Consider the following 25,865-nt stretch of genomic DNA (forward strand, 5'->3'; position numbering starts at 1 on the left):
TCATAGGATTCCTAGATAATTTACAAAAATTCATACAAGTATCCATCAATGATAAAAGGAAAATCTATAACTCAAAAACTATGCATGCAATGACTCTCAAATTTTAACCAGAGCTTCTACTAAGCAAGACTAGCTTACCCATAAAATTTCATAATTTTTGGATCAAAGAAACTCAAGATATGATTTAAACAAGTTTGCATGCATTCAAAAACACCTTTCAAGTTCCTATTTAATTCATCCAAATTTTCTACATCATGTGCTCAAGACATATTTTTCTTAAATACTAGACCTCACTATGAGTCTAACAAAATTTGAATCACACCATTTGGACCTACACATTTGGAGTTACAAAATTTACAAAATAGCATTCAAAACTGGAAATTTGAACTATCCTATGGAACAAGCAGTCACTGACATGTGGGACCCGGTTGTCAGCCGGACCCGTATGTCAGTGAGACAGAACAGGGGAAGGCGGCTTCGACGGCGCTGAACACGGCGAAGCTCGCCGACGGCGACTCCTCCGGCGAAACCGACGGCACCGGCGTGCTCCCCACAACGATATGCACCCATCCATGCCCTCACTTCAACCTCTACCGAACCCTAGCAAGGACGATGGCGTGCATGGCGGACGGCGGCGTGGTCCGACGGTGCTCTGGCAAGGTCCGGCCCCGTAGGGCATGGCTAAGCTTGGTACGAGCTTCAGGAGGTCACTACCATGCTACCCAAGCAAAGAAAAGGGGACGGGAAAGCCTCGGTGGTAGTTGGCCGCGTGGAGCTCCAACTCCGGCGAGACCCCGTCATGGCGGCGGTGGTGGAAATGGCAAATGCACCCTTACCAAGACCCAATTAGCACGGCTGAGAGGTGGAGGAGGTAGAGGAGAACACGGCGGAGCTATGGTGAAGATGTAGTTCGCGTTTTTGCGGCGGCGAGCAAGCACGAGCTCGTCGGAGTTGCTGTGGCTGTTGCTGCGGAGCTACGGGCGAGCGGAGGAAGCAGAGGAAATGGAAATTGGACTGGCGAGCTGGTTGATAGGCGCATGGGGGGGTTCACGTCGTGGCCGGCCGTGCTAGGATGCCCGTGGCATGTGGCTGCGCGTTCAGGCGATCGGCAACGGGTGGCGCCACGCGGCGGTGATCTTCTGAACGGTCGGGTCACTGTAGCGATCTGAAATTTCGATTTAGTGCTCCATGGTGACGACTGACAGTGAGACTTGACAACATTTGATCTCTTAAACCTTGATGAGTTAGTGGAAGAAATGTACATGAAAGTTGTAGCCCTACCTTCCATCTTCAACTTCTATTCAAGGATCATAGTCTAATTCACCACGAATCAGGAGTTACATCAAGCCAAAGTTGGCTCAATCAAACTGGAATTCTATTTATGACTTAGAAAATTTTCTAAGTATTGATTCAACCCTCAATACTGACTTGTGGGACCTTTTTGAACATGTTGTGCACATTTTCATGACTTGACTTCTAAACAAAGTTTGTTCCTTATCAAATTTGCTACAACTTTGTTTTAGGTTGCTCAGACATGCAAATATCCTAAGCTACACTTTTTAAACAGTCAAACAAAAGGGGTTTAGGTGTCAAAACAAGTCAAACCACTTTTTGAAATCCTATTTAGGCAACATGATCAATATGAACAATGTTCCAAATGGCATTCTAGGTGTCACTAAGTTGTTTAAGAGAATTATTAGCCACACCACACCTTGGTCACACAAGAATCAAGCATCGTATGTACTGAAACAATGAAAAACACATGAAATGTTACATCTGTTTCATAGTCATGTTTCACATGTTTCATGATCTTGTTGCATAGTATGAACTAACCATATTTCACTAAAGTGAGTTGCACATGTTGCACTTAAGTGTTGCACACTTTTTATTTCATAAAAGAAACAACACACATGAAATATAACGATACGTTGCAATGTTTCAAAAACATGTTTCAGGCAACACAAGCTCATGAATGGATGAAGGATGCTCATGTTCATGAAATGCAAGTGCAAATGTGGAAGGCAAACACCTAGGGTGTTACACCCTTTGCCCAGCTTCTCGGTGATGGGACAACCGATCAGAGAGAACGATTGTTGAAGCGCGGAAGAGGAAGCCATCAAGAATATTGTGGACTAACCTAGCTCTGATACCATGTGAAAATAGTTGGAACGTGATGTCCTCTCAGGCTCATGGCTTCGTGTTAATATAGCCAGGAAGAGCCCCTGACATGGCGGTACAACTTGTACAACAAGAAGAAGCTAACTACTTTGGTAACTCTAGATTACATCACAAGATTACATCAATCAGGAGATACCTATCCTATCTAACCGAAGCCGTGATACTTGCCTTCACCCGCAATCCAAGCCTGAGCGCACAACCAATCTTTAGAAGATATCAATCAACCAGATATTGCGGTCATGTGATCCTAGTGGATATTATTAACAATCAACAGTGAGTCCGGCGATGGCCGGAACGGCAAGCATAGTCACCGCGGTGGCAGAGGAGTGTAGCCCGGCGATGGTCCATCTTGGCAAGCAAACAGCAGCAACCAGGAATATGTATACGTATACATGTATAGTATACACAGCAAGAAAGCAAATAAAGAAGTAAGTAGAAGTCTACAGTACCATGCAAGCCTGTACATGCAATGTACACATTGATGGTTCAATATTGATCTCTCGGCCCATTCATGCCATGGGCTCAAGAAGGCCTAAAACCCATTTTTTGGTATAACGCCTACGTGTAATTATAAGTCATGACAAAGTGCTTGAGTTCACGCGCATATATTGAATTGGCAGGTTGCTAAGTGTCACGCCAATGATCTCGTAAATTCATGTAAGGAGAAATCTCTTGAGTACTACATAAGCATAAGTCTCACCATTACCACATCACTTTTCTGCACCGTCAAGGCCGGTGAACCATATGAAGCCATTTTCTTCCCCTAACCGACGAGGTTGGGACGTTTTCTTTCCGTGACTCATGAGGCCAAAATTATTTGTTCGCGACCGACGAGGCTAAACACTTGACTTCACTATGGGATCCGCACGACGAGGCTGGACACTTTAGCTAGAGACCGACGAGGCTCTAGCACTTCACCATTTTCATTCATTTGTGTTTATGCATATATTTGGAGATAACTCTTATTTTATTTGGAGACAACAATGACGATCATCAGCATAGCTTAATCAGAGGTGTTCTGCGGTCCAACGTTGCGGATGTAATTAACCAGAGGCCTCTAGAGGCCCTGGGAACCAGAAGCCACACAATCATCTAATTGTCAGATGGAACTCGGCGCATATATGTATTAAAGTGGGAGATTGTACTTTGTAATTCTCAAATGAAAGAATAAAGTGATGTTTTCCTAAACTTGTGCCCCTTGTGTTTTATTGCACATTTACTTTATTTTGTATACGGATATATACTGGCATGCCTGTGCTTATTAGCACTAAGTAGTAAAATCCGTGAAATACAAAGAGATCCCCCTAGTGATTTTTCTAGCAAAACACCACTATATATAAATATCTGAACCCTTACTAGTATGAGCAGGACGTTCTATGATTAGCCATGCTTAGACCGATAGAAGTGGATGATTTCATGTCACCTACAATATAGGTGGATACTTGGTCACGGTTGGCTATATTGCTATCGTGAAAAATAACCACATGATGATGAATAACTAGAGATCGGACGGGATCTGGTGATTGAGAGGTAGCAGGACATGGAGGTCTTGTGTGAATATTTATCCCATCTGTGTTGGTTAAGGACCTCATCATTGAAGGCCCTCTCATCATTTTGAATGCAGCCTCTCACTTAGCTGGCCAGATATCTTGTTTCGACCGTGAAGCCGAGTAGGGCAACTCAGGTCGGGAGTCGTTCTATCCAAGGGTGCACGCTGGAGGAAGTAAGGATGTGCGGCGACACGGATATGAGACCAAGGGTAGGTCAGACTTGACCGTCCTCACAGCTGGTTGGTCCCTGAGTGTGCAACGTTGATCGAACCCATGAAATGAGTCCTGAATTGTACCAAAGGTGACCCGACGTGGCCCCGAGGGGGAAAGTGTGGGTTTGTGTTAGGATTTTGCTCAGTTGGTTGCAATCAATTTGAATCGTCGTCTCTCCAGGATAGTGAGAAACTTGACTAAGCCCCTTCATCATAGTAACTTGATGGATTGTGATGGTTATGATGAATATGAAAATACTACACCCGATATGGTTACTGTTGTGATGCTTATTAATCAAGTGATTGCTCTAGAATAGGTGCAAAGTTAGCCATAATAAGCTTCACTAAACTTGATGCTAAAATATTGACTAAAATATTGAAGGTAAGGACTTATGGTAGTAATGCTATTTTTTTGCAGTTATGATATTCAACCAACTCCACTAAATAAGTCTTGCATATCCTTGAGAGTGAAAGGATCAAGACGCCCAAGAGGGGGGTGAATTGGGCTAATTCTAAATTTCTTTGCAATAATTAAACCCTACGGTTAGCCCACTTCACCCCTTGTGCCTAGAAAGTGTTTCTAATGTTCTACCGCATAAAAAGTCTTGCGACCTAAGTTCCAATCCTACTCTAGCATTGCAATTCTATGAATGTAAAGACAAGAATTGAATTGCTCAAAGTAAATGCTCAAAGTAAAGAGAGAAGGAGGAACATGGCGATGTTTTGTCAAGGTATCGGAGAGTCGCCACTCCCCACTAGTCCTCGTTGGAGCACCCGCGCAAGGGTGTAGCTCCCCCTTGATCCGCGCAAGGATCAGGTGCTCTCTACTGGTTGATTCTTTGACACTCTGTCGCGGTGAATCACCCACAACCGCTGACAACTTGAGTTGGGTCATCCACAAGCTCCGTCGGATGATCACCAAGCTCCCAATCACCACCAAGCCATCTAGGTGATGGCGATCACCAAGAGTAACAAGCACGAACTCTCACTTGACCACAACAAGCCTAACGAGAAGGGTGGATGCAGACTTTGCTACTCTTGCTTTCACTAATGAGGGCTCTCTTTTGGATTCTCAAATCTCAATCACCTTACTAGGACCTTGCTCTTCTTGGCACTCGCAAGGGTGTTTTTCAGCTATTGGAATGAGCAAAAGTACCCCCTCACACGAATGGAGGAAGTATTTATACACCCGTGTTCAAAACAAACAGTTATGTGCCTCTGCGGGGTGACCGGACGCTCCGGTCATGTTGACCGGACGCTTCGGTCAGTTCTCCCCAAAACCCTGTGTTTAAGTTGTGACCGGACAATGGACAGCGTCCTATCACGATTTTCTCTCTCTGTAACCTTTCTAGAGTCGACCGGACGCTGGCACCTAGCGTCCAGTCACTCACCTCTCAGCGTCCAGTCACGCCAGATGACTTCACCTTGATCAAATGAACTGACTGGACTATGCGCCAGCATTCGGTCACACCAGAACCAGCGTCCGGTCAGCATTTGACCCTCCATTCACTTCCATCTCGGAATCATATGTGAATGAAGTTTGCTCCAATTGATCTAAGGGCTTTTAGGAGCTACTTAGTGCTAGATTTAGCAAGTGTTCACCACACCTAACACACTAGACTCACCTAGGTCAAGCTACCCGTCCATACCCCCTTAATAGTACGGTCAAAGGAAAAACAAAGTCCTAAACTACTCTAAGTGTCTTCTCAACACCAAACGACACTTAGAACTAGTCCATCCTTAACCTTGTCGTCCATCCTTTGAAAACCGAAATGATTTCCATCGTATGGGCATGACAACCATGATTGTCCAATCAATTTCTATTACCATGACCTAACTTAATTACATCTACAAAACACACGTTAGTCACAGTAATCACGTATTGTCATTAATCACTGAAACCCAACTAGGGGCCTAGATGCTTTCAATCTCCCCCTTTTTGGTGATTGATGACAATACCACCTCGAGTATGTGAAAGAGATGAGGTTTTTAACATGCTTGGTTCATATAAGCTTTTGACAATAAGAACAAAAGAGTTAGGCAAGCTTATATGACCCAAGCCAACATGATGTGCTCAAAAGATATGAAATAAGCATGAGTACAAGTAATAAAACTCATTTGCATCAGAGTAAAACGCGGAAGCAAAGCAAATGAGCATAACACAAGTGATATGACATATAAATAATTCAAAGTACAGAGCACATATGTCACATATCACATAACTATCACAATCATGTAGATATCACTATCACATAAATATAGTTCGATGCATGAAAATAAACACATGAATGCATAATAGTGTATCACACATAAAAACCAAATATAATAGATAAGCTAAACTCCCCCTAGATAAGTCGCTCCCCCTTAAGTCTCACATCCTTGATCTCTCTCCCCCTTTGGCATCAAACACCAAAACCTAAGAGTCAGTCGGTGGGGCTGCAGCAGACGAGTCGGGCACTGAGGTACGAGGAGTGAGCTGGAACTGTGTGCCATCATCATCTGATCCTGAGCTCGGAGCTGTCTGACCCTCTATAGCTGGAAGCGACGCTAGAGCGGTCTGGGTCGGATCAGGAACTAGTGCGGCCTAAGACTCTATAGGTATGACTATAGCAGGTGGCTCTGATGATGCAACTGAAGAACGGAGCATCTCTGTAGTTCCAGTAATAGGTGCAACTATGGAAGGACCTAGGACATGTAGATATGGTGGAGTAGGCTGCCCTATCAACTCACTAAAGATAGCACCAAGGCTCCTAGAGACTGTAGTATCTGGCACAAGCAGTGAGGAAGTCTGAGCCAATGTGAAGCCTATCTGAAAAGGTGTGAACTGTGGGGCTGGCACTGGCAAGGCAAACCACTAGGACACTTGCTCTGTAGGTGAAGCAAACTGAGTAGCAGTCTGTCCCTAACTCTGAAGCCCACTGGGTTGTACAACTGGAGTCATAGAAGTGGTGGCAAGCTAGCCGATCTGGGGTGAAGGCTGTGGCGGTGGAGCCCCAATAGCTATCACAACATGCTACATAAACCCGAGTAACTGCTGCTGCATGAGAAGCTGCTGCTGATGCATGGCCTGCTATTGCTGCTGTATACCCTGCTGTTGTCGCTGAAACTCATCCTACCTGGTCTAAAACTATGCGAAAGTAGCAGCGGTCTCCTAGGCCTGGCGAGCCTGATCCTGCCTCATCCACTCAAGGATAGCAACTAGAGCGGGGTCTATCTATGGTGCAGGTGGAGCTGAACTGGAGCTATTGGCCTCATGGTCATGTCGTCATGGAGGCATCTGAGGGATAGCCTGGTAGTCATCATCCGAGCTATCACTGGGGTCGCTCTCGACCATCCCCTCCTACTGAGCATCAAGTTGCTCCTCCTCTATAGCTGCTATGCCCCTGATGGTCTCATCCTGCTGGGCTACAGTCTCTAGCACCTCTGGACGACGACGTGGCTGGCTGGGTGTCCTCCCTACACTGTGGCAGAGCATCTGAGTCATGTTGTATGCAAGGAACTCTGTAGTAGCACCACTGTACTCTGCTAGCATCTCAGGTGTCCTCACTATAACTACTCTGTGAATCAAGAATATAATCTAGTGAGCATAGGGCAACTATCGGTGACCTCTAAACCCCTCTGCAATAGTATCCTCAATCTCTAATAGTAGGAGATCCCAAATATCAAATACAGTCTGATACATTAGAGAGTTCAGAAGCCACAGCTGAATGTGAGTCAATCCCTCACGATATCCCATCCTCAAAAGCAGTGTCCTCCTCATGATAGCATCAAGCACTCTAGCTGTAGGAGTGAGGTCACTGGGTGTCCTGCTCGACCCCTCACTGAATGACTCTATGAAGCAATGGCAGACCAAGTCTATGGGAGGCATCATACCGCCATGAGGGCATCTAGGAGGCGTTGTCTATCCATAGCAAACCTCATGTAGCTGGATGGGCTGCTCCTGAAGCCTGAGAATCTCCCTGACCCTGAAGCTCATCAGCGTGTAATCTCTGCCTCTGAATGTAAAGTGTATAAATCTATGTTGCGGGTCAATCCAGAGTGTAGCATAGAACTCACAGACCTAAGATGAAACATATAAGCTTGTCCGTCCGAGTAAGTTTGTCAGCCCTAGCAAGTAAGATAGGTAAGGGCGAATATGCTCTCTAGCTGCTGCTACAATGGACTCAATGTTGCACACCCTCTAAGATCTGAATGCTGCCCCACTATTAAGATAAGCATTATAAAAATCCTCCTACAGTGGTGTGTAGAAGCCCTCTGATGCACGCTCATCCCACCTCGGTGGAAAACACTCCTCAAACTAAATGAACCTGAGCTATTGTACCTGCTTGGCTGTGGCGGCCCTCAAGTCCAGATGAGTCACTAGAGGCGGACCCTATGGTCTCGGAGGTGGACGAGAACCCCTCCATTGTGTCTCTGCCCTCGGTGTCACCTGGGTATGGGTACGACTAGAGTGGCGAAGCTATGGTGCCGGCTCTGTCTCATCTACCTGCTCTTCCTCTTGAGTCTGCTCTAATGGCTGTGGCTCCTGCTGTGACTTCCCCTGAGGCTGACTCTCATCAATAGCGACACGTCGTCCTCCAACCATGGCTATCCCAGCTGGACCACCATGATGACGCTCAACCTCCTGGATAGCGGCCCTTTGAGCTGGAGAAAGCTGATCGGCAATTTGTACTCCACTCCTAGCACCTCCTGCCTCTGCACACTCTGTGGCGGCTGCAACTATGGCTGCTCTCGCTGTGTCAGCATCTGGATACTTGTGCTTCTTTGTTGCAACCTTCTTCGTCGCCTTGCCTTTTGCCTCAGAAGGCAGGTGAGGCGGGGGCCTCGGATCCTCATCACTGGGACCACCTCTGACATTCTTGACACAAGCCATCTGATGGAACTAAAAAGAACAACTGCACTGACAAGAATCAACTACCAACTGTCACTTCCGAGGCTTAGCCTCGATCCATACTCGCGAGCTTGGCCCCGTGTTGACTGACAACTGCCAAAGTGACCTCAGAAACACTGACTCGCTGCATGTTTGAATAGATCAAATATATGAATAATTACAATATATCTAGAGATACAAAACCCTAAGAAAGCAAGCAATAGATACGAAATTGGAAACGAGGGCTTGCTACCTGACGAACCGGCAATCTGAAAAGAAGAGGAACGACAATCGGGGAACCACCGGGAGGCACTATGAAGCTAGGGTTCGTAATGCGCAGTGGATTAGCGGCATAGTGATGGCACGGCGAGGCAATGGCGCTAGGGCACGGGCACGCGCTGGTGAGGTGAGACATGATGGCGCTAGGGCACGGCGGCGGCGTTGGCATAGGGCACGACACGGGTGCGGTGGTACGGCGGCGCGGGAGGTAGTACGGCGGCATAGGAAATGATGCTAGAGGCACGGGCTCGCCGGCTACGAAGCAGTACGGCGCAGGGAGGATGGCGCAGCGGCTTAGGATTGGGGCGTGGGCAGGAGTGCGGCGGCGATGTCGGCTGGATAGGTCAAAATGCGCGTGGCGCTATGGTTATATGGTGGCCCCTGACCAAGTTGGATAAGGAAAGAAGAAAAGAGTCCGCGATCCAAACATTTTCTACTGACCGGATGCTCTAGTGGCAACGACCGGACGCTGCCACCCAGAGTCCGGTCGATTCTAGAGAGGTCCAAAACCCCTAGAATCGTGACCGGACGCGTCCGATCACCACTGACCGGACATAGCCATAGTCCGGTCCAACTTGTCTCCTTTATCTTCGCTCGACCGGACGTAGGAACGCCTTCTGACCGGACGCTGGATGGCAGAGTCCGGTCACACCTTCATAGCAAGGTTCACCTCCTGTGAATTAACCAGACGCTGGACTTCAGAGTCTAGTGCAGCGTCCGGTCACTCTTTTCTAGCAAATCTTCAAAGTCCTTCGTGCTGCCTGTTCTTAATCAAGTTCCAACTTCAATAAGATCCAAATAAACACCAATTGGGACTGATGTGAGTGACCTCTCTCAAACCCTCATTTTTAAAAAAATATTTTGCCTTAGGCTATAATTCTTTTTAAGAAAATAGGCAATAAGAGGGCAATTCAAGAGAAACAACAAAACAACATTCATGCATAAGCAATGCAATACTTGAAAGTAAATCTAGTTGCTTGTCAAGTTTGTTCCAAGGTTCAGCTTCTTCACTCGCTTTTCGGCGGTTATCTTAACCATGTTAGACAAGCCCTATATGCATTACCAACAATTAAACATGTTGTATATTACAATGCAATGCAAGGGACAACACAAGCTCATTTTCTAGTGAAGTTACTAAAATCAAGAACATTGAGCTTATTCCGCAATCGACAAAAAGTCGCCTCATCTAGCGGTTTAGTGAAGACATCCGCCAATTGATCCTCGGTCCTTACACCTTCTAATGAAATATCATTCTTTGCAATATGATCTCTAAGAAAGTGATGGCGGATATCTATGTGCTTGGTGTGAGAGTGTTGAACCGGATTATTTGTAAATTTTACCGCACTTTCATTATCGCACAAAAGAGGTACTTTTTCTAGAACTACACCATAGTCTAGCAAAGTTTGTTTCATATAAAGTATTTGTGCACAACAAGCACCCACGACAATGTATTCCGCTTTGGCGGTGGACAAAGCCACACTATTTTATTTCTTAGAGGACCAAGACACAAGTGATCTACCAAGCAAATGGCACCCTCCGGATGTGCTTTTTTCTATCAACTTTGCAACCGGCATAATCCGAATCGGAATAGCCAACCAATTCAAATATAGCTCCTTTGGGATACCAAAGGCCAATGCTTGGTGTGTGCTTAAGATACCTAAGGATTCTTTTAACGGCAATCAAATGAGTTTCCTTAGGATTAGCTTGAAATCTAGCACACATACATACACTAAACATGATGTCGGGCCTAGATGCGGTTAAATATAATAAGCTACCAATCATAGAGTGGTAGAGAGTTTGATCAACCATGTTACCTCCTTCATCTAGGTCGAGATGTCCATTAGTTGGCATTGGTGTCTTGATTGGCTTACATTCATCCATCTTGAATCTCTTGAGAAGATCATTTGTATATTTCTCTTGAGAGATGAAAATCCCTTCTCTCATTTGCTTGACTTAAAAACCAAAAAAGAATGTAAGCTCTCCAATCATTGACATCTCGAACTCCTTCAACATCAATTCACCAAACTCTTTACATGAGTCTTCATTTGATGATCCAAAGATGATATCATCAACATACACTTGACAAATGAAGATATGTCCATCAAGCTTCTTGGTGAATAGTGTGGTGTCGACCTTCCCAATGGTGAAGCCCTTCTCAATGAGGAAGTCCCAAAGGTGCTCATACCAAGCTCTTGGGGCTTGCTTAAGCCCATATAATGCCTTAGACAACCTATAAACATGATTAGGATATCTAGGGTCTTCAAACCCGGGAGCTTGATCAACATAGACTAGTTCATTAATAAAGCCATTTAAAAATGCACTTTTCACATCCATTTGATATAGTTTTATTTCATGATGTGATGCATATGCAAGGAGGATACGGATGGCTTCTAGTCTTGCAATCGGTGCAAAGGTCTCTCCAAAATCTAAGCCTTCAACTTGATAGAACCCCTTTGCAACTAGCCTTGCCTTGTTCCTCACAACAACACCTTCATCATCTTGCTTGTTGTGGAACACCCACTTTGTTCCAATGACTCTTGCACCTTGTGGTCGCTCTTCAAGAGTCCAAACTTCATTGCGAGTGAAGTTGTTCAACTCTTCATGCATGTCATTTATCCAATCCAGATCTTGAAGAGCTTCTTCTACCTTAGTAGGCTTAAAACAAGAGACAAAAGAGTGATGTTCAATAAACGAAGCAAGCTTTTGAGAGCGAGTTATTACTTTCTTTGATGGACTACCTATGATGAGATCTTATGGATGAGCTTGTAGTAGAGGTGAATTTCTTCTATCAACCACTTGAGGGGGAGGTTGTGGAGCATCAACATCATGTGCTTGTGTCACCATTTGCTCATGGGAAACATGAGTGTCTTCATTTTCTACTCTCCTATCTTTATCACCATCTTGTGGCACATTTGATGAAGAATGTAGATTGATCACTTGTACATCATCTTCATCATCATTAGGCTTGATGTCTCCAACCAAAATATTCTTCATGGCCTCCCTCGATGGTTCATCACCTATATCATCAAGATTCTCATGTGCTCCTTGGAAGTCGTTAGATTTATCAAATTCCACATCATATGTTTCTTCAACCAAGTTGGCAGTATGATTAAATACTCTATATGCTTTGGACTTTGATGAGTAACCAACAAGAAAACCAATATCACAATGTCTTTGAAACTTCCCTAGGTGTTGCCACTTCTTGTAGATGTAGCATTTGCAACCAAACACCCTAATGAAGGAGATGTCCGGCTTCTTCCCATTGAGCAACTGAAAGGACCTAGGATGCCGCTTAGAGGGGGGTGAATAGGCGTTTCTGAAAATTAACACCTTTAAATGCGGAAACAATTAGTAAAGGGAATTTCCAAAATGGAAACTCCAAATAAGAGTAATACCACCCCTCACAAGTTAGCCACAGAGTATGTAAAAGATACTAAATAAATCTAGGAGCCACAATCCAGCATCACAACGATTAGCGCAAGGATCAAATAAATTCAGCACTGAGCTCTAATACCGGACGTGTCCGGTATACACGATTTCTACAGAGCAGCACCAAACTTGCTCCTTTCGATTTCTATCTTCAAACCAAACTGCAGGTACCTACTCGAGATGACAGTAAACACAGAGAACCTGCACAAGAGCTAGAGCAACACAAATATCGAATGAAATGCAAATTGAGACACGATATTTGTTTTACCGAAGTTCGGACTCGTTCGAGTCCTACTCTCCATTGAGGGGGCTGCGGGCGACCCAGCAAAGGTCAGCCCTAGAGGGTACCATGAAGGTCACTCTAGTCGGAGTCTTTTCAAACTCCTTTTCCTCCTTCCACTAGATGATTCCGAGACGGCGGAATCTACCGTTACAAACTTTCCGAGGCACACCACAATCTCTCGGGTGCTCTCCGGCGACGCCTAACCATCTAGGACCAAAGAGTCCAAGAGTAACAAATGTGAATCACGAGATTGATAATATGCACAAGTGCTCAAGTGGTTGGATTGCTCTCTTTTTGAATTTCACTCAACCCACAATTTGATTTGGCAAATTTGATCAATCACTCACTAAGAGAGGGTTAGGAGAGTTGGCAAGGCTCAAAAACGTGTGTGTGTGTGTGTCAGCAGAATCAACAGCCTCCAAAGGTGGAGGCTTAGGGTATTTATAGCCCCCTTGGAAAAACTAGCCATTTTATAGCTGTTGCCATACTAGACACGTCCGGTATGCATACCGGACACGTCCAGTATGACTTACACTGCCCCAACGGTAACTAAGTTACAGTGACAATGTGAGGTGCCGGAACTCCCGATGAATGCCGGAACTCCCGACCATCGGAACTCCCGACCCTCAGCATATTTGAAAAACCATGTAACTGAGTTAAAGTATGTGAGGTGTTGGAACTCCCAACACATGCTAGAACTTCCGACCGTCGGAACTCCCGACTCACATCGGAACTCCCGACCCTCAAGGCTTTTGAAAACTAGCCATTGGCTTCTGGGCGTCCATACCGGACACGTCCGGTATGACCACCACAGTGAACTCTCCAAGTCAGTTAAAGCACGAGACGTCGGAACTCCCGACCATTGCTGGGACTCCCGACGAACCAACCTGAGAACAATAATTTTATCATTGCTGGGCAAATACCGGACACGTCCGATATGAATATCGGACACGTCCGGTATTGCCAGACCAGCAAGAAATCAGTTAGCTCTTTTGTCTCTCAAATACTCAAAACTCACATGGGTTGGCTTAAGCACTTATGAAACATTATCTATCAACATGATGCATCCCTCTTAATAGTACGGCATACCTATCAAACTCAAGATAAAGAGAAAAGTGAATTTATACCACTTGAGTTGATCTCTTTTGAATTGATGCCGTCCCTTTCAATCTTCATCAAATAAGGGTGCTAACATGTTGATAATGATCTTTTCACTTGAGCATACCCATCTTGAGCATGTGACTTGATTCCATTCATCAAATTTGAATAATCCCAAATGTATCAAGTCACTTCCATCAAACACTTCAATAGTGATTTGATCCTCCACATAAACATGGACATCTTAGCTTGATTAGTACCTCAACTAAATGCAAGTACATCCTTCTTCACCCTAGCTAGGTTCTTTGGCCACCAAGCCGTCGCTTGCCCTTCACCCTTGCTTAGTACCTCGAAGCCTTTCCTTGCTATCTTCACCATCTCAAGCCATCAAGTCACATCTTGTGTTGAATCATCCATTCATGTATTGTTATCTTTTTCATTTCAATTTAGCAAGCTTCAAATATGAGACCAATCCATATGCAATCCCTTATGTCTCATTAATTAATTCTTACAAGCTTGCTTTCACATAGTACATCGAAATCCCACAATAAACAAGCCTTTGCATGAATTCCATTTGCATTGTTGTCTTGTGCTTGAACTAGATAGCTTATACAACAACACATCATTTTGGCTTTCATTAAGTACCTGTGAGATAACCTATTACCTGTCCACACTTAGCAAACGGGTTAGTCCTTTAATCACATTGTCATTCAATCATCCAAAACCCACTAAAGGGCTAGATGCACTTTCAGCAACTCATAAGGTGTCTTGCCAAGAAACTTTTGAAGGAATAGGCGGTTGGATGCTTAGCATGCGGTGTTGATAGCTTCTGCCCATAGAGCTTCAGGAGTGTTGTACTCATCAAGCATTGTTCTTGCTAGTGTGATCAATGTCCGGCTCTTTCTCTCAACTACACTATTTTGTTGAGGAGTATATGTTGCGGAGACCTCATGCTTGATCCCAACTTCATCACAATAGGCTTCTATATTTGTGTTGTCAAATTCTTTCCCATTGTCGCTTCTAATCTTCTTGAGCTTCACTTCAAACTCATTTTGTGCTCTCTTGGCAAACTTCTTGAAGCATGATGCAACTTCAGATTTGTTATGAAGGAAGAATACCCATGTGTATCTTGAATAGTCATCAACAATCATAAGACAATAAAGATTTCCTCCCAAACTCTTGTATATTGTTGGTCCAAATAAGTCCATGTGAAGGAGTTCTAGCACTCTTGTGGTTGATATGAAAGCTTTTGTTGGATGAGTATTTGCAACCTGCTTGCCGGCTTGACATGCACTACAAAACTTGTCCTTCTCAAACTTCACATCCTTCAACCCTCTCACCAAATCATTCTTCATTAGCTTCTTGAGTGAGCTCATCCCAACATGAGCAAGTCTTCTATGCCATAGCCACTCAAGTGTTGTTTTGGTGAATAGGCATGTCTTCAAGTTAGCATCTTCGGAGGTGAAATCCACTAAATATAGGTTGTTGTATCTAAAACCTTTGAATATCACTTGATCATCATCCTTCCTAGATACAACAACTTCCTTCTCAGTAAATAAGCATTGGAAGCCAGGATCACACAATTGTCCAATGGATAGCAAGTTGAAGCTCAATGAAGCAACATATAGCACATTTGAGATTGAATGATCATTTGATATTGCCACTTTGCCCAATCCTTTAACCTTGCCCTTTGAATTATCTCCAAATGTGATTCTTTCTTGTCCATCTACTTCTTCATCTAGTGAGGTGAACATACGAGGATCACCGGTCATATGTTGTGTGCAACCACTATCAATTACCCAATGACTTCCACCGGTCTTGTAGTTCACCTACACACAAGAGATCAAGATTTAGGAACCCAAACTTGTTGAGGGCCCTTCACCTTCTCAACAAGTGACTTTGCTACCCAAATTTTCTTAGGCCTATTCTTGTTGGGAGGTCCTAAGAACATAACTTTCATCTTTCCACTAGAATCCTTACTAAGCATGTAATGAGCATTGAAAGCAAAAGGTCTAGCATGCTTGGGCAAGGGTTGTGGTGGTGGAGTTTAGTACTCATGGGCAAAGTGGCCTTCTTGTCCACACTCAAAACATCTCTTTGGCTTTGGCTTTGACTTATGTTGTTGTTGAGCTTGAGCCTTCTTCTCTTGGTTTGCCAAGTACCCAATGCCACTTCTATCCATCTTCATGACAGTGTTCATTAGTAGCTCACTTTGAAGATGCTTGCCTCTTGTGAATTTGCTCAATCCAATCTTAAGATGCTCTTTCTCTAACTTGAGCTTCTTGTTCTCTTCCTTGAGTGCATCATTGTTTTTCTCTTCCTTGAGTTTCTTGTTCTCTTCTTTGAGCTTCTCATTCTCAAGAATCAAGTCACCATCATGATCAAGAGTTTCTAGCACTATAGTGTTGGTGGTTTTGAGCTCTTCAAGATCTTTCTTGAGCTTTTCATTATCATTCTTGAGCTTGACATAGTCATCATAATTATTGGTCTCAACCACTTGCTTGCCCTTACTACTAGAACTTTGCTCAATGCTCTCAATGATCAAATCATCACATGATGTAGCTATATCAATCTTAACAACATCGTTAGTAGCATCATGTGGCTCATTGGATAGAAATTCTTGAGCAATGACAAGATTATCATGATTAATCTTAAGATTGGTATATTCATCTTTTAGCATATTATGGCTAGTGATGAGCTCATTGTATATCCTCTCAAGTTTATCATGTTTATCTTTAAGCTCTTTCTTAGAAGATTTGAGCTCCTTCAGTTTGGATGACATAGCATCATTTGCTTCTCTAAGCTCAACACTAGCCTTTTTGGCTACATCATATTTGGCTAAAAGAGAATCATTCTTAGCTTCTAACTTGTCATTTTTAGCTCTAGTCTTTCTAATGATCTTTGTATATTGATTTAGCAATTTAACAAGATCATCATATGAAGGTGATTCATATTCTTTATCATCGCTATCACTATCACTATCATCATTATTAGCATGATCATCACCACTACTATCATCATTATTTGATACCTTGCGTTCACCTTTGGCCATAAGGCATAGGTGTATAGAGGATGATGGCGGTGGTGTCAGTGAAGATGATGAAGAGCCAATCACAATGGCGGCCACCTTCTCATTATCACTATCATCATCGGATGAGCAACTTGATGAATCAATGTCTGTGAGCCAATCACCGACGATGTATGCCTTGCCATTCTTCTTTTTCTTGTGGAAGTCCTTCTTCTTGCCATCCTTCTTGTATGGTTTGTTTTTCTTCTTCTTCATTACTTGAGTCATCTTTCTTGCCCTTGTACTTGTTCTTGTACTTGTCTTTCTTGGGCTTTGTGCATTGGTGTGCTAGATGACCAAGTTCTCCATAATTGTAGCAATATATCTCCGAGATTGGCTTCCTTCTAGAGCTAGTGAAGAACTTATTTTTCTTGCCATCAAACTTGATGCCACTCTTGTTAAGCTTCTTTAGCATCTTGGTGGTTCTTCTAACCATGAGAGCAAGACTTGCATCATCAATTTCATCATCACTTGAGCTCTCATACTCAAGCCTTGCTTTGCCCTTCTCTTGGCTAGCTTTGAATGATAAGTCTTTTTCTTTCTTCTTAGTAGAGGATGAGCCATCTTGTGGTGTGATGTGCATGTACATCTCATGAGCATTGATCTTTCCCAAGATTTGTGTTGGTGTAGCGGTGGAAAGATCACCTTGATGAAGCACGGTCATAATATGCCCATATTTATCAATGGGGAGGACACTCAAGATGTTTCTTACAACATCGGATGGTTGCATTTGAGTAAGTCCAAGCCCATTGACTTCCTCTACAAGAACATTCAAGCGTGAGTACATTTCATTAGCACTCTCTTTAGGAAGCATCTCAAATGAATTTAGCTTTTTCATGACAAGATGATAGCGTTCCTCACGCTCGCTCTTTGTTCCCTCATGGAGCGCACAAATATCCAATCATAGTGCATGGGCGTCTTTGTGGTTCCTCACCTGATTAAACGCATCTTTGCAAAGGCCTCTAAAGATGGTGTTTCTAGCCTTTGCATTCAATTTTTTTGTAATTGACCTCATCGCCTTGTAGGTGCGTGGGATCCCGAGGTTTTGGGAATCCTTGTGAGGTGGCTCTAAGTATACCAACATCTAGAGCTTCTAAATACGCCTCCATGCAGATTTTCCAATAAGGAAAATCATCCCCCTCAAAGATAGGAGGAGGTTCATCCCCATGAGACATCTTTCCATATACGGTTAAGTCTAATTTCGTGAGCACGAGGCTCCGATACTAATTGAAAGGGTCAAGATGCCCAAGAGGGGGGTGAATTGGGCTAATTCTAAATTTCTTTGCAATAATTAAACCCTACGGTTAGGCCACTTCACCCCTTGTGCCTAGAAAGTGTTTCTAATGTTCTACCGCACAAAAAGTCTTGCAACTTAAATTCCAATCCTACTCTAGCATGGCAATTCTATGAATGTAAAGACAAGAATTGAATTGCTTAAAGTAAATGCTCAAAGTAAAGAGAGAAGGAGGAATGCGACGATGTTTTGCCAAGGTATCGGAGAGTCACCACTCTCCACTAGTCCTCGTTGGAGCACCCGCGCAAGGGTGTAGCTCCCCCTTGATCCGCGCAAGGATCAAGTGCTCTCTACGTGTTGATTCTTTAACACTCCGTCGCGGTGAATCACCCACAACCGCTCACAACTTGAGTTGGGTCATCCGCAAGCTCTGCCGGATGATCACCAAGCTCCCAATCACCACCAAGCCGTCTAGGTGATGGCGATCACCAAGAGTAACAAGCACGAACTCTCACTTGACCACGACAAGCCTAATGAGAAGGGTGGATGCACACTTTGCTACTCTTGCTTTCACTAATGAGGGCTCTCTTTTGGATTCCCAAATCTCAATCACCTCACTAGGACCTTGCTCTTCTTGGCACTCTCAAGGGTGTTTCTCAGCTGTTGGAATGAGCAAAAGTACCACCTCACATGAATGGAGGAAGTATTTATACACCCGTGTTCAAAACAAACCGTTATGTGCCTCTACGGGGTGACCGGACGCTCCGGCCATGTTGACCGGACGCTTCGGTCAATTCTCCCCGAAACCCAGTGTTTAAGTTGTGACCGGACGCTGGACAGCGTCCAGTCACGATTTTCCCTCTCTGGAACCTTTCTGGAGTCGACCGGACGCTGGCACCCAGCGTCCGGTCGCGCCAGACGACTTCACCTTGATCAAATGAACTGACCAGACTCTGCGCCAGCGTCCGGTCACACCGGAACCAGTGTCCGGTCAGCATTTGACCCTCTATTCACTTCCATCTCGCAATCATATGTGAATGAAGTTTGCTCCAATTGATCTAAGTTCTTTTTAGGAGCTACCTAGTGCTAGATTTAGCAAGTGTGCACCGCACCTAACCCACTAGACTCACCTAGGTCAAGCTACCCGTCCACACCCCTCTTAATAGTACAGCCAAAGGAAAAAATAAAGTCCTAAACGACTCTAAGTGTCTTCTCAACACCAAACGACACTTAGAACTAGTCCATCCTTTGAAAACTGAAACGATTTCCATCGTAGAGGCATGACAACCATGATTGCCCAATCATTGCCATTACCATGACCTAACTTAATTGCATCTGCAAAACACACGTTAGTCACAGTAATCACGTATTGTCATTAATCACCGAAACCCAACTAGAGGCCTAGATGCTTTCAGAGAGTCTTTTTATTTTTCTCCTATGGGGTAAGTCTAGCTGAGTACAATCGAGTACTCAGGGTTTATCCCACCATGTTGCAGGTGAAGTTCTCGGCCTGCTGAAGACGGTGGCTAACCGCCGGTGGGCTCGACGATTCTATACTTATTTCTCGTCTGTATGCTATTGTTGAAAGATGTTACTTATGCTACCAATGTATTTGGAACTTAGGTTATTGTAATCATTTCAAGCTATGGTGTTTTCTACAAATTAGATTTGAACTTGATACTGCATTAGTTATTGTGAACTCAATTGTAATATTATTCTGCTGCAAACTCCGTGTATGTGATGTGTATTTGCTTAATCCTGCGATCTTGGTTGTGATGTTGATTTACCGAGGTCCTTCGTGACACTTGGCAGACTACCGGGTTTATATAAGTGCAAGTGTGTGCGTGCCAACATGTTAAGCGAGGGCAGCCATGCTTGAGCTTGTATAAATTGTTGAACGGTTCCGTCACACTCACTGCTGGTAAATGAAAATCTGGAGCAGGATGCCTCTGACCAAGTGAGCTCAGTTTTAGGAGTGGAAAGAATTGAATTGAGGCCAAGTATTTGGGCTTGCCTACTCCAAATGGCTGGGTTCGTAGAGGGCTGTTCCAACCACTGGAGGAGCGTTTTCATAAGAGAATGTTTGCCTGGAAGGAGAAATATTTATCTGCAGCAGGAAAGGAGGTGTTAATCAAATCGGTTGCTCAGGCTTTGCTAATTTATATTATGAGTGTCTTTAAGCTTCCACTGACCTTGTGTGATGAACTCATGAAGCAGATTCGTGCTTTCTGGTGGGGTGCTGAGAAGGGCCGCAGGAAGGTGCAATGGATTCCATGGGAGAAGTTGGTGATGCCGAAGGGTTTTGGTGGTATTGGTTTCAAGGACCTCCGGCTGATGAATCAAGCATTGCTCGCTCGACATGCTTGGAAATACTATCCTAACAGTAAACTGCTGGATCGGGCGCCGGCAGGTGATGCATCACAGACGTGGCGAGCTATTGAGTATGTGCTGGAGTTGCTGAAGCAGGGCGTTATACATCAGATAGGTGATGGTAAGAGTCCACTCAGATTTGGAGCTATAACTGGCTGCCGCGAGGGTATGGCCTGAAGCCGATCGGTCCCAGACGTTCTTGTCGGCTCCGGTGGGTTCACCATCTCATCGATGACAGCGGATCTTGGGATGAAACGGCCATTCGAAGGTACTTTTTTCCTTGTGATGCTGCAGAGTTTTTTAAAATTAAGTTGCCTGATCAGGAGACTGCGGATTTTGTGGCCTGGCATTATAAGAAAAACGGGTATTTTTTCTGTTCGAAGTGCGTACAGGCTAGCTGTCCGGAATTTCAATGGGGCTGGTAACATTGGGAGCAGCTCCAACTCTGATCAAGGACGGGCTGGGTGGAAGAAATTGTGGCAGGTTCATGTGCCATCCAAGGTTAGTGTCTTTGCTATGAATGCTGTTAACAATGGACTGCCTACTCGTGTTAATAAGAAACACCGCCATCTTGAGCAACAGGACGTATGTCAGCTATGTGGGCAAGATGCTGAAAATGTTTATCATGCCTTAGTGGCTTGTCCGGATACTATGGCTCTGCGGCAAGCTATGAGAGAATTCTGGATGCTGCCGTCACAGCAGGAATTGGCCAAGGCTGACGCAGAGTGGATGATAATGCTGATACACAATAATTCTGTGGAGGTATTGCCAAACGTTTTCATGCTCTTTTGGCATACTTGGAGTGTGCGAAATAAAGTCATCCATGAGGATATCTGTCCTTTTATAGGCAGCTCGGTAACACCCTTAGCTTCCTAACTAGATATATGTCTTCCCTGAATAATATCCGACAACAGGCTGTGTACATGGATACAAAAGGGAAACGTTGTATTGAGTCTGCTGCCAGTAATGTTCAGAGGCCGTCAGTAGTTGCGAGGACAAGGCATTGGGTGCCACCGACGCAGGGTGTCTTCAGGATTAATGTTGATGCAGCTTTTAATCAGTTATCTGTTGATGCTGCGGTGCGAGTCGTGATCTAAGATCGGCAGGGCTCTTTGAAACTGACTGCATGGCACATTTTATCTCATTGCAGGGATGCAGAAGAAGCCGAAGCTGAAGCATGCCTGGAGGGTATTCATTTGGCGATGAGATGGCCGGAAATTCCGATGGTCCTGGAATCTGATTGTCGAACGGTGGTCGCCAAGTTCCATACCACAAGGGCCGTGAACGTTTTGCTCTATGGCAAGTCTTCGCAGAGATGCACGACGGGCTGGAAGTCAGTTGTGTCGACTGGAGTTGGTGAAGATTAGTAGGGATCAGAAAAATGTGGCGCGTGAGTTATTAGCGTGTTTTGTGACTAGGTCTAGGGAGCATCAGTGTTTTTTCGCTTGTTTTCCAGAGTGGGTTGTGTCCCTCCCTTTGTAAGGACGTTACTTAATTTTTAATAAAGTACTTTCTTTCGCAAAAAAAAAAAGAATAGGGCCGGGTGATCTAGTACTATGATAATAAAAATAGATAGATAGATAATCATGCTATCTATCTAGCAATAGTACGTAACAAGACATGAACGGATGCATCATCATGTAGCAGTGCGCTGGGCAGCTGCAGCAGCATTGGCGGCGGCCGCCCTCATGTACATGTCCCGCATCATGGCGGCATTTTCGCTCCGACACTCTATTGTGCCTGTGCCTCCATGTGCGTGCTCTCGACCCTGGATTGAACGGCCGGCCGGCTATAGCCGCGTACAGGGATCGTGATACGGTGACCAAGTTGCATCGACCTTCGACAACGTACAGGGATCGTTGGACATATAAAAGGCGGGTTTGCAGCATGCCCGGATCGAGTCGGACTCTACACCAACCGTGCACAGGCGGGATCCATCAGGCTCCGAGTCCGATCCGCCACAATCATTAATTTTTACCGTCACATTTGGCCTGTCTACTGCTGTGTCGGGCTCGGGCCAAAAGACTAATGTTTCCTCATTTCAATAAGCGGAGGATTGCTGATAAGTTGATTCACAATAACCAAACTACTTTTGTGAAGGGTACGAATATCATGACTGGCATCATGTGCCTGCATGAAGTCCTACATAAAACTAAAAGAAAAAAGATTGGGGTGGTTCTTAAACTAGATTTTGAAAAGGCATGCTTCTTAAACTAGATTTTGAAAAGGCATACGGCAAGGTTAACTCGGATCTTTTATCAGTGAGAAATGGTGCCAATGGATCAAGCAAGTTGTAACAGGAGGAACAGTTAGTGTTAAATTAAACAACACAATTGGAACATATATCAAAAGTTTTAAAGGTGTCAAACAAGGTGACCCCCTGTCACCTATACTCTTTAAAGGGAAGAGCTTGCGCAGTAGCAGGCTATGTGGCCAGACGACGAGGATCGCTCGCGGGCTCCCAGCATCCTCCGCTTACCCCGCGCGACTTATAACATGGCCGCCACTGCCTGCCGCCTCGAGGAAATCCCCGACACGCCGGACCCAAAGACCAACGAGAGGCTTCATGAGGCAAGACAGCTCCTTCGCATCACCCTCGAGCAGCAGGCCAAGAGCTTGCGTCGTGCTGCTGCCACCAGGCCGTCCCAGCCAACACCCACCATCAATGGGGACCACTCCGATGCGCGTGCCCCGTCGACGGGAGGCTGCAGCGACGACACCTCCATCGATAGCTCGGACTGCCTGACCAGGGGCGCCAAGCCTCGGCAGGAGCGAAGGCACGTGCTTTAATTTCCCCTCGTCATCCACCCGTGCACGATTGGATCGGCGACGACTGGGACGTGCGCGAAACCATCGATGCCAGGCGCCACGCTCAGGCTTAGTCACGGACTCGTGAGCTGCGGGAAGGGAGGCCTGCTCAGGATCGATTCAGCCCTCTAGCGTTCAAGGCCATAATCCGGCTAGCCTCCTTCCCTAAGCGCTTCCAGATGATGACACATGTCGCCAAGTACGACGGCAAGACCAACCCTGACCATTGGTTGGAGGACTACCGCCTCGCCATGAGGGTCGGGGGATCCAACGATGACTTCGTTGTGCATTACCTTCCCCTGCTCCTGTCGAGCTCAACGAGAGCTTGGCTCGAGCAGCTGGAGCCTAGCAACATCCGTTGTTGGGGCGATCTCCGCTCAACCCTCATTGGGCATTTTTAAGGTATGTACACCCGCCCAGGAAATTCCTGGGACCTGCGTAATTGCAAACAGAGGGCCAACGAGACCCTCCAGGAGTACATTCAGCGTTTCTCCAAGAAGCACAATGAGCTCTCCAATGTCACCGACGCCGATGTCATCAATACCTTCATTTGTGCACAACGTGCGAGGCGCTTGTCCACGTGCTCCGATGCAGGAGCTCTTAGACGTCGCCACCAAGTACACCACAAGCGAGGAGGCTCTTCAGTGGCAAGGGCAAGGCTGCCGCCCACCTCAGCAGTGGGGACGGCGGCGATGACTCTGCTGTGGCCTATCACCACCGTGACAAGAGGGGGAAAGACAAGAAGCACCGTGGGGAGGAAAAGGTGGTCGTGGCCGACCGCGCCACTCGCCCTCAGCCCCACGAGAAAGGTCCACGGCCCGAGCACTTCCATGGGGTTAGGCCAAGCACTGTAAACCATGAGGAGCTACATCTGTGGCACCATTGGCCAGGCAGGCAAGGCCTAGAAGCCTACCGGTCATCACCTCGTACACATGTTGCCACAGCAAGGGTCAAGAGAGACGGGTCTGAGAAATTAAGCAGCATAACCGGTCAACCCCTCGGTCCTGAGCAAACATAATCCTAACGCACCTAGGCCTAAGCTAGAAGAAGAGAGCATAAGCACTGGCCACCAAGCTCGTGTCTCCCGTCCTCCACGGGTGCCTAAGCGACCATGAAGGCTCAAATCATCTAAAACGTACATTATAATTATTACGCTATGGAGGAGATTTTTCGGAAGATTTGCTGTCTCATGTGATTTTTCAGAAGAAGAGAGTATATACCTTGTCGTTCTCATCTAGTAGGCCTAAGCTAGAAGTAGACGACAAAATGCATCAGATTTTGTTTTCTAATCCATATCTCTACAAAGTAATCATCGGCGTTCATGCGCACCAAAAGTCCCAAGTACGCACGCTTCCGCGCCGCGCCAGAAGTCTGAAATCACGAAAACGGCTGAACCAATACCAGATGATACCCAAACCGTATACTATCCAGTCGGCGTTCTTATGCACCAAAAGTCTGAACTACACACGCTTCCACGCCACGCCAGAAGTCCCAAATCTCGCAAAACGGCTGAACCTACGTCAACAGTCTGCGTCGGAGCAAACTTCTACAGAGTTCGCTTCGTGGACGGTGGCGGCCTCGTCTCTTTATTTATAAACCCAGAATGCACGTACGGGCTGGGCTCACCCCCGTTTTTTTAAATTCTGAAAACCACATACAGGTCCACGGCATCATCACATCCCTGGTGCCCCTCCTCCCAATATCCGTACTTCCCCGAGCTCCATCACGGCAGCTGTCGCACAGGGATCAAAGGTGAGGCTAATTTCTCTTCGATCTCTCAATCAAAAACTATCCATCATTCCTTTTTATTTTGTTTTGACGATTCGATTTCATGCCTACATGTTACGGTGCCCGGACGGCTCGTCTGGACATAACTCCCGTGCCCTGCTCGAAATACAGAAGTGAAACCCGCTCGCGTCCATCCCGCACCAATGCCCCGCATCTCGGCCGACGAAGCATCGCCGCCCACATCACACCACGCCCTGCCCCACGTCCCATCCCGCTCTAGGCCTCTAGCGCCGCCGAACTCTGTGTCTAGGCTGAGCTTGAACTGTCGCTGCGAGATGGAGGGAAGGAAAGGGAGAGTAAGGACTAGTTATGAAGCATGTGACCTAGATTAACGGCGCAACCATGAGATCTATATGGCTCTAAACCTCAGTAACTAATTAGCTGCCCAATTCCATACACTTTAGGTGGAGTAACTTTCTTTGAAAAGTTATTGGCACAAGAGGGACTAGGACAATGGTATTGGAACCCACTATTAAGGTGAAAGTTACTTGGTGAAACATTAGCTAAGTGTATTGGGTTGGGAACACAAGCTTGGTTAAATTTCAAGAATAAAAACAGCTTGGGTAAGGATACACCTAAACAATGTTCAACTTGACATGAAAACATGACTCCAAGATAAAGATTTACAGCCTCTGCAAAGTGTATTTTGATTGGATGGGCTATGGTTTGGTTAGTCGATCTTGGTTGGTTGCCATGATG

The 25,865-nt window shown here is 45.4% G+C and overlaps 1 protein-coding gene across 1 annotated transcript; it reads left to right on the forward strand.

The window, feature by feature from the left end:
- The first annotated feature begins 20,408 nt into the window (after positions 1–20,408).
- On the forward strand, positions 20,409–20,747 carry LOC136503134 (uncharacterized mitochondrial protein AtMg00310-like). The gene has a single exon (XM_066498309.1). The coding sequence runs from the start codon at positions 20,409–20,411 to the stop codon at positions 20,745–20,747; it is 339 nt and encodes a 112-aa protein (XP_066354406.1).
- The last annotated feature ends 5,118 nt before the right edge of the window (positions 20,748–25,865 follow it).

This window comes from Miscanthus floridulus, chromosome 14, assembly GCF_019320115.1.
Source record: "Miscanthus floridulus cultivar M001 chromosome 14, ASM1932011v1, whole genome shotgun sequence".
NCBI classification, from domain to species: Eukaryota; Viridiplantae; Streptophyta; class Magnoliopsida; order Poales; family Poaceae; genus Miscanthus; species Miscanthus floridulus.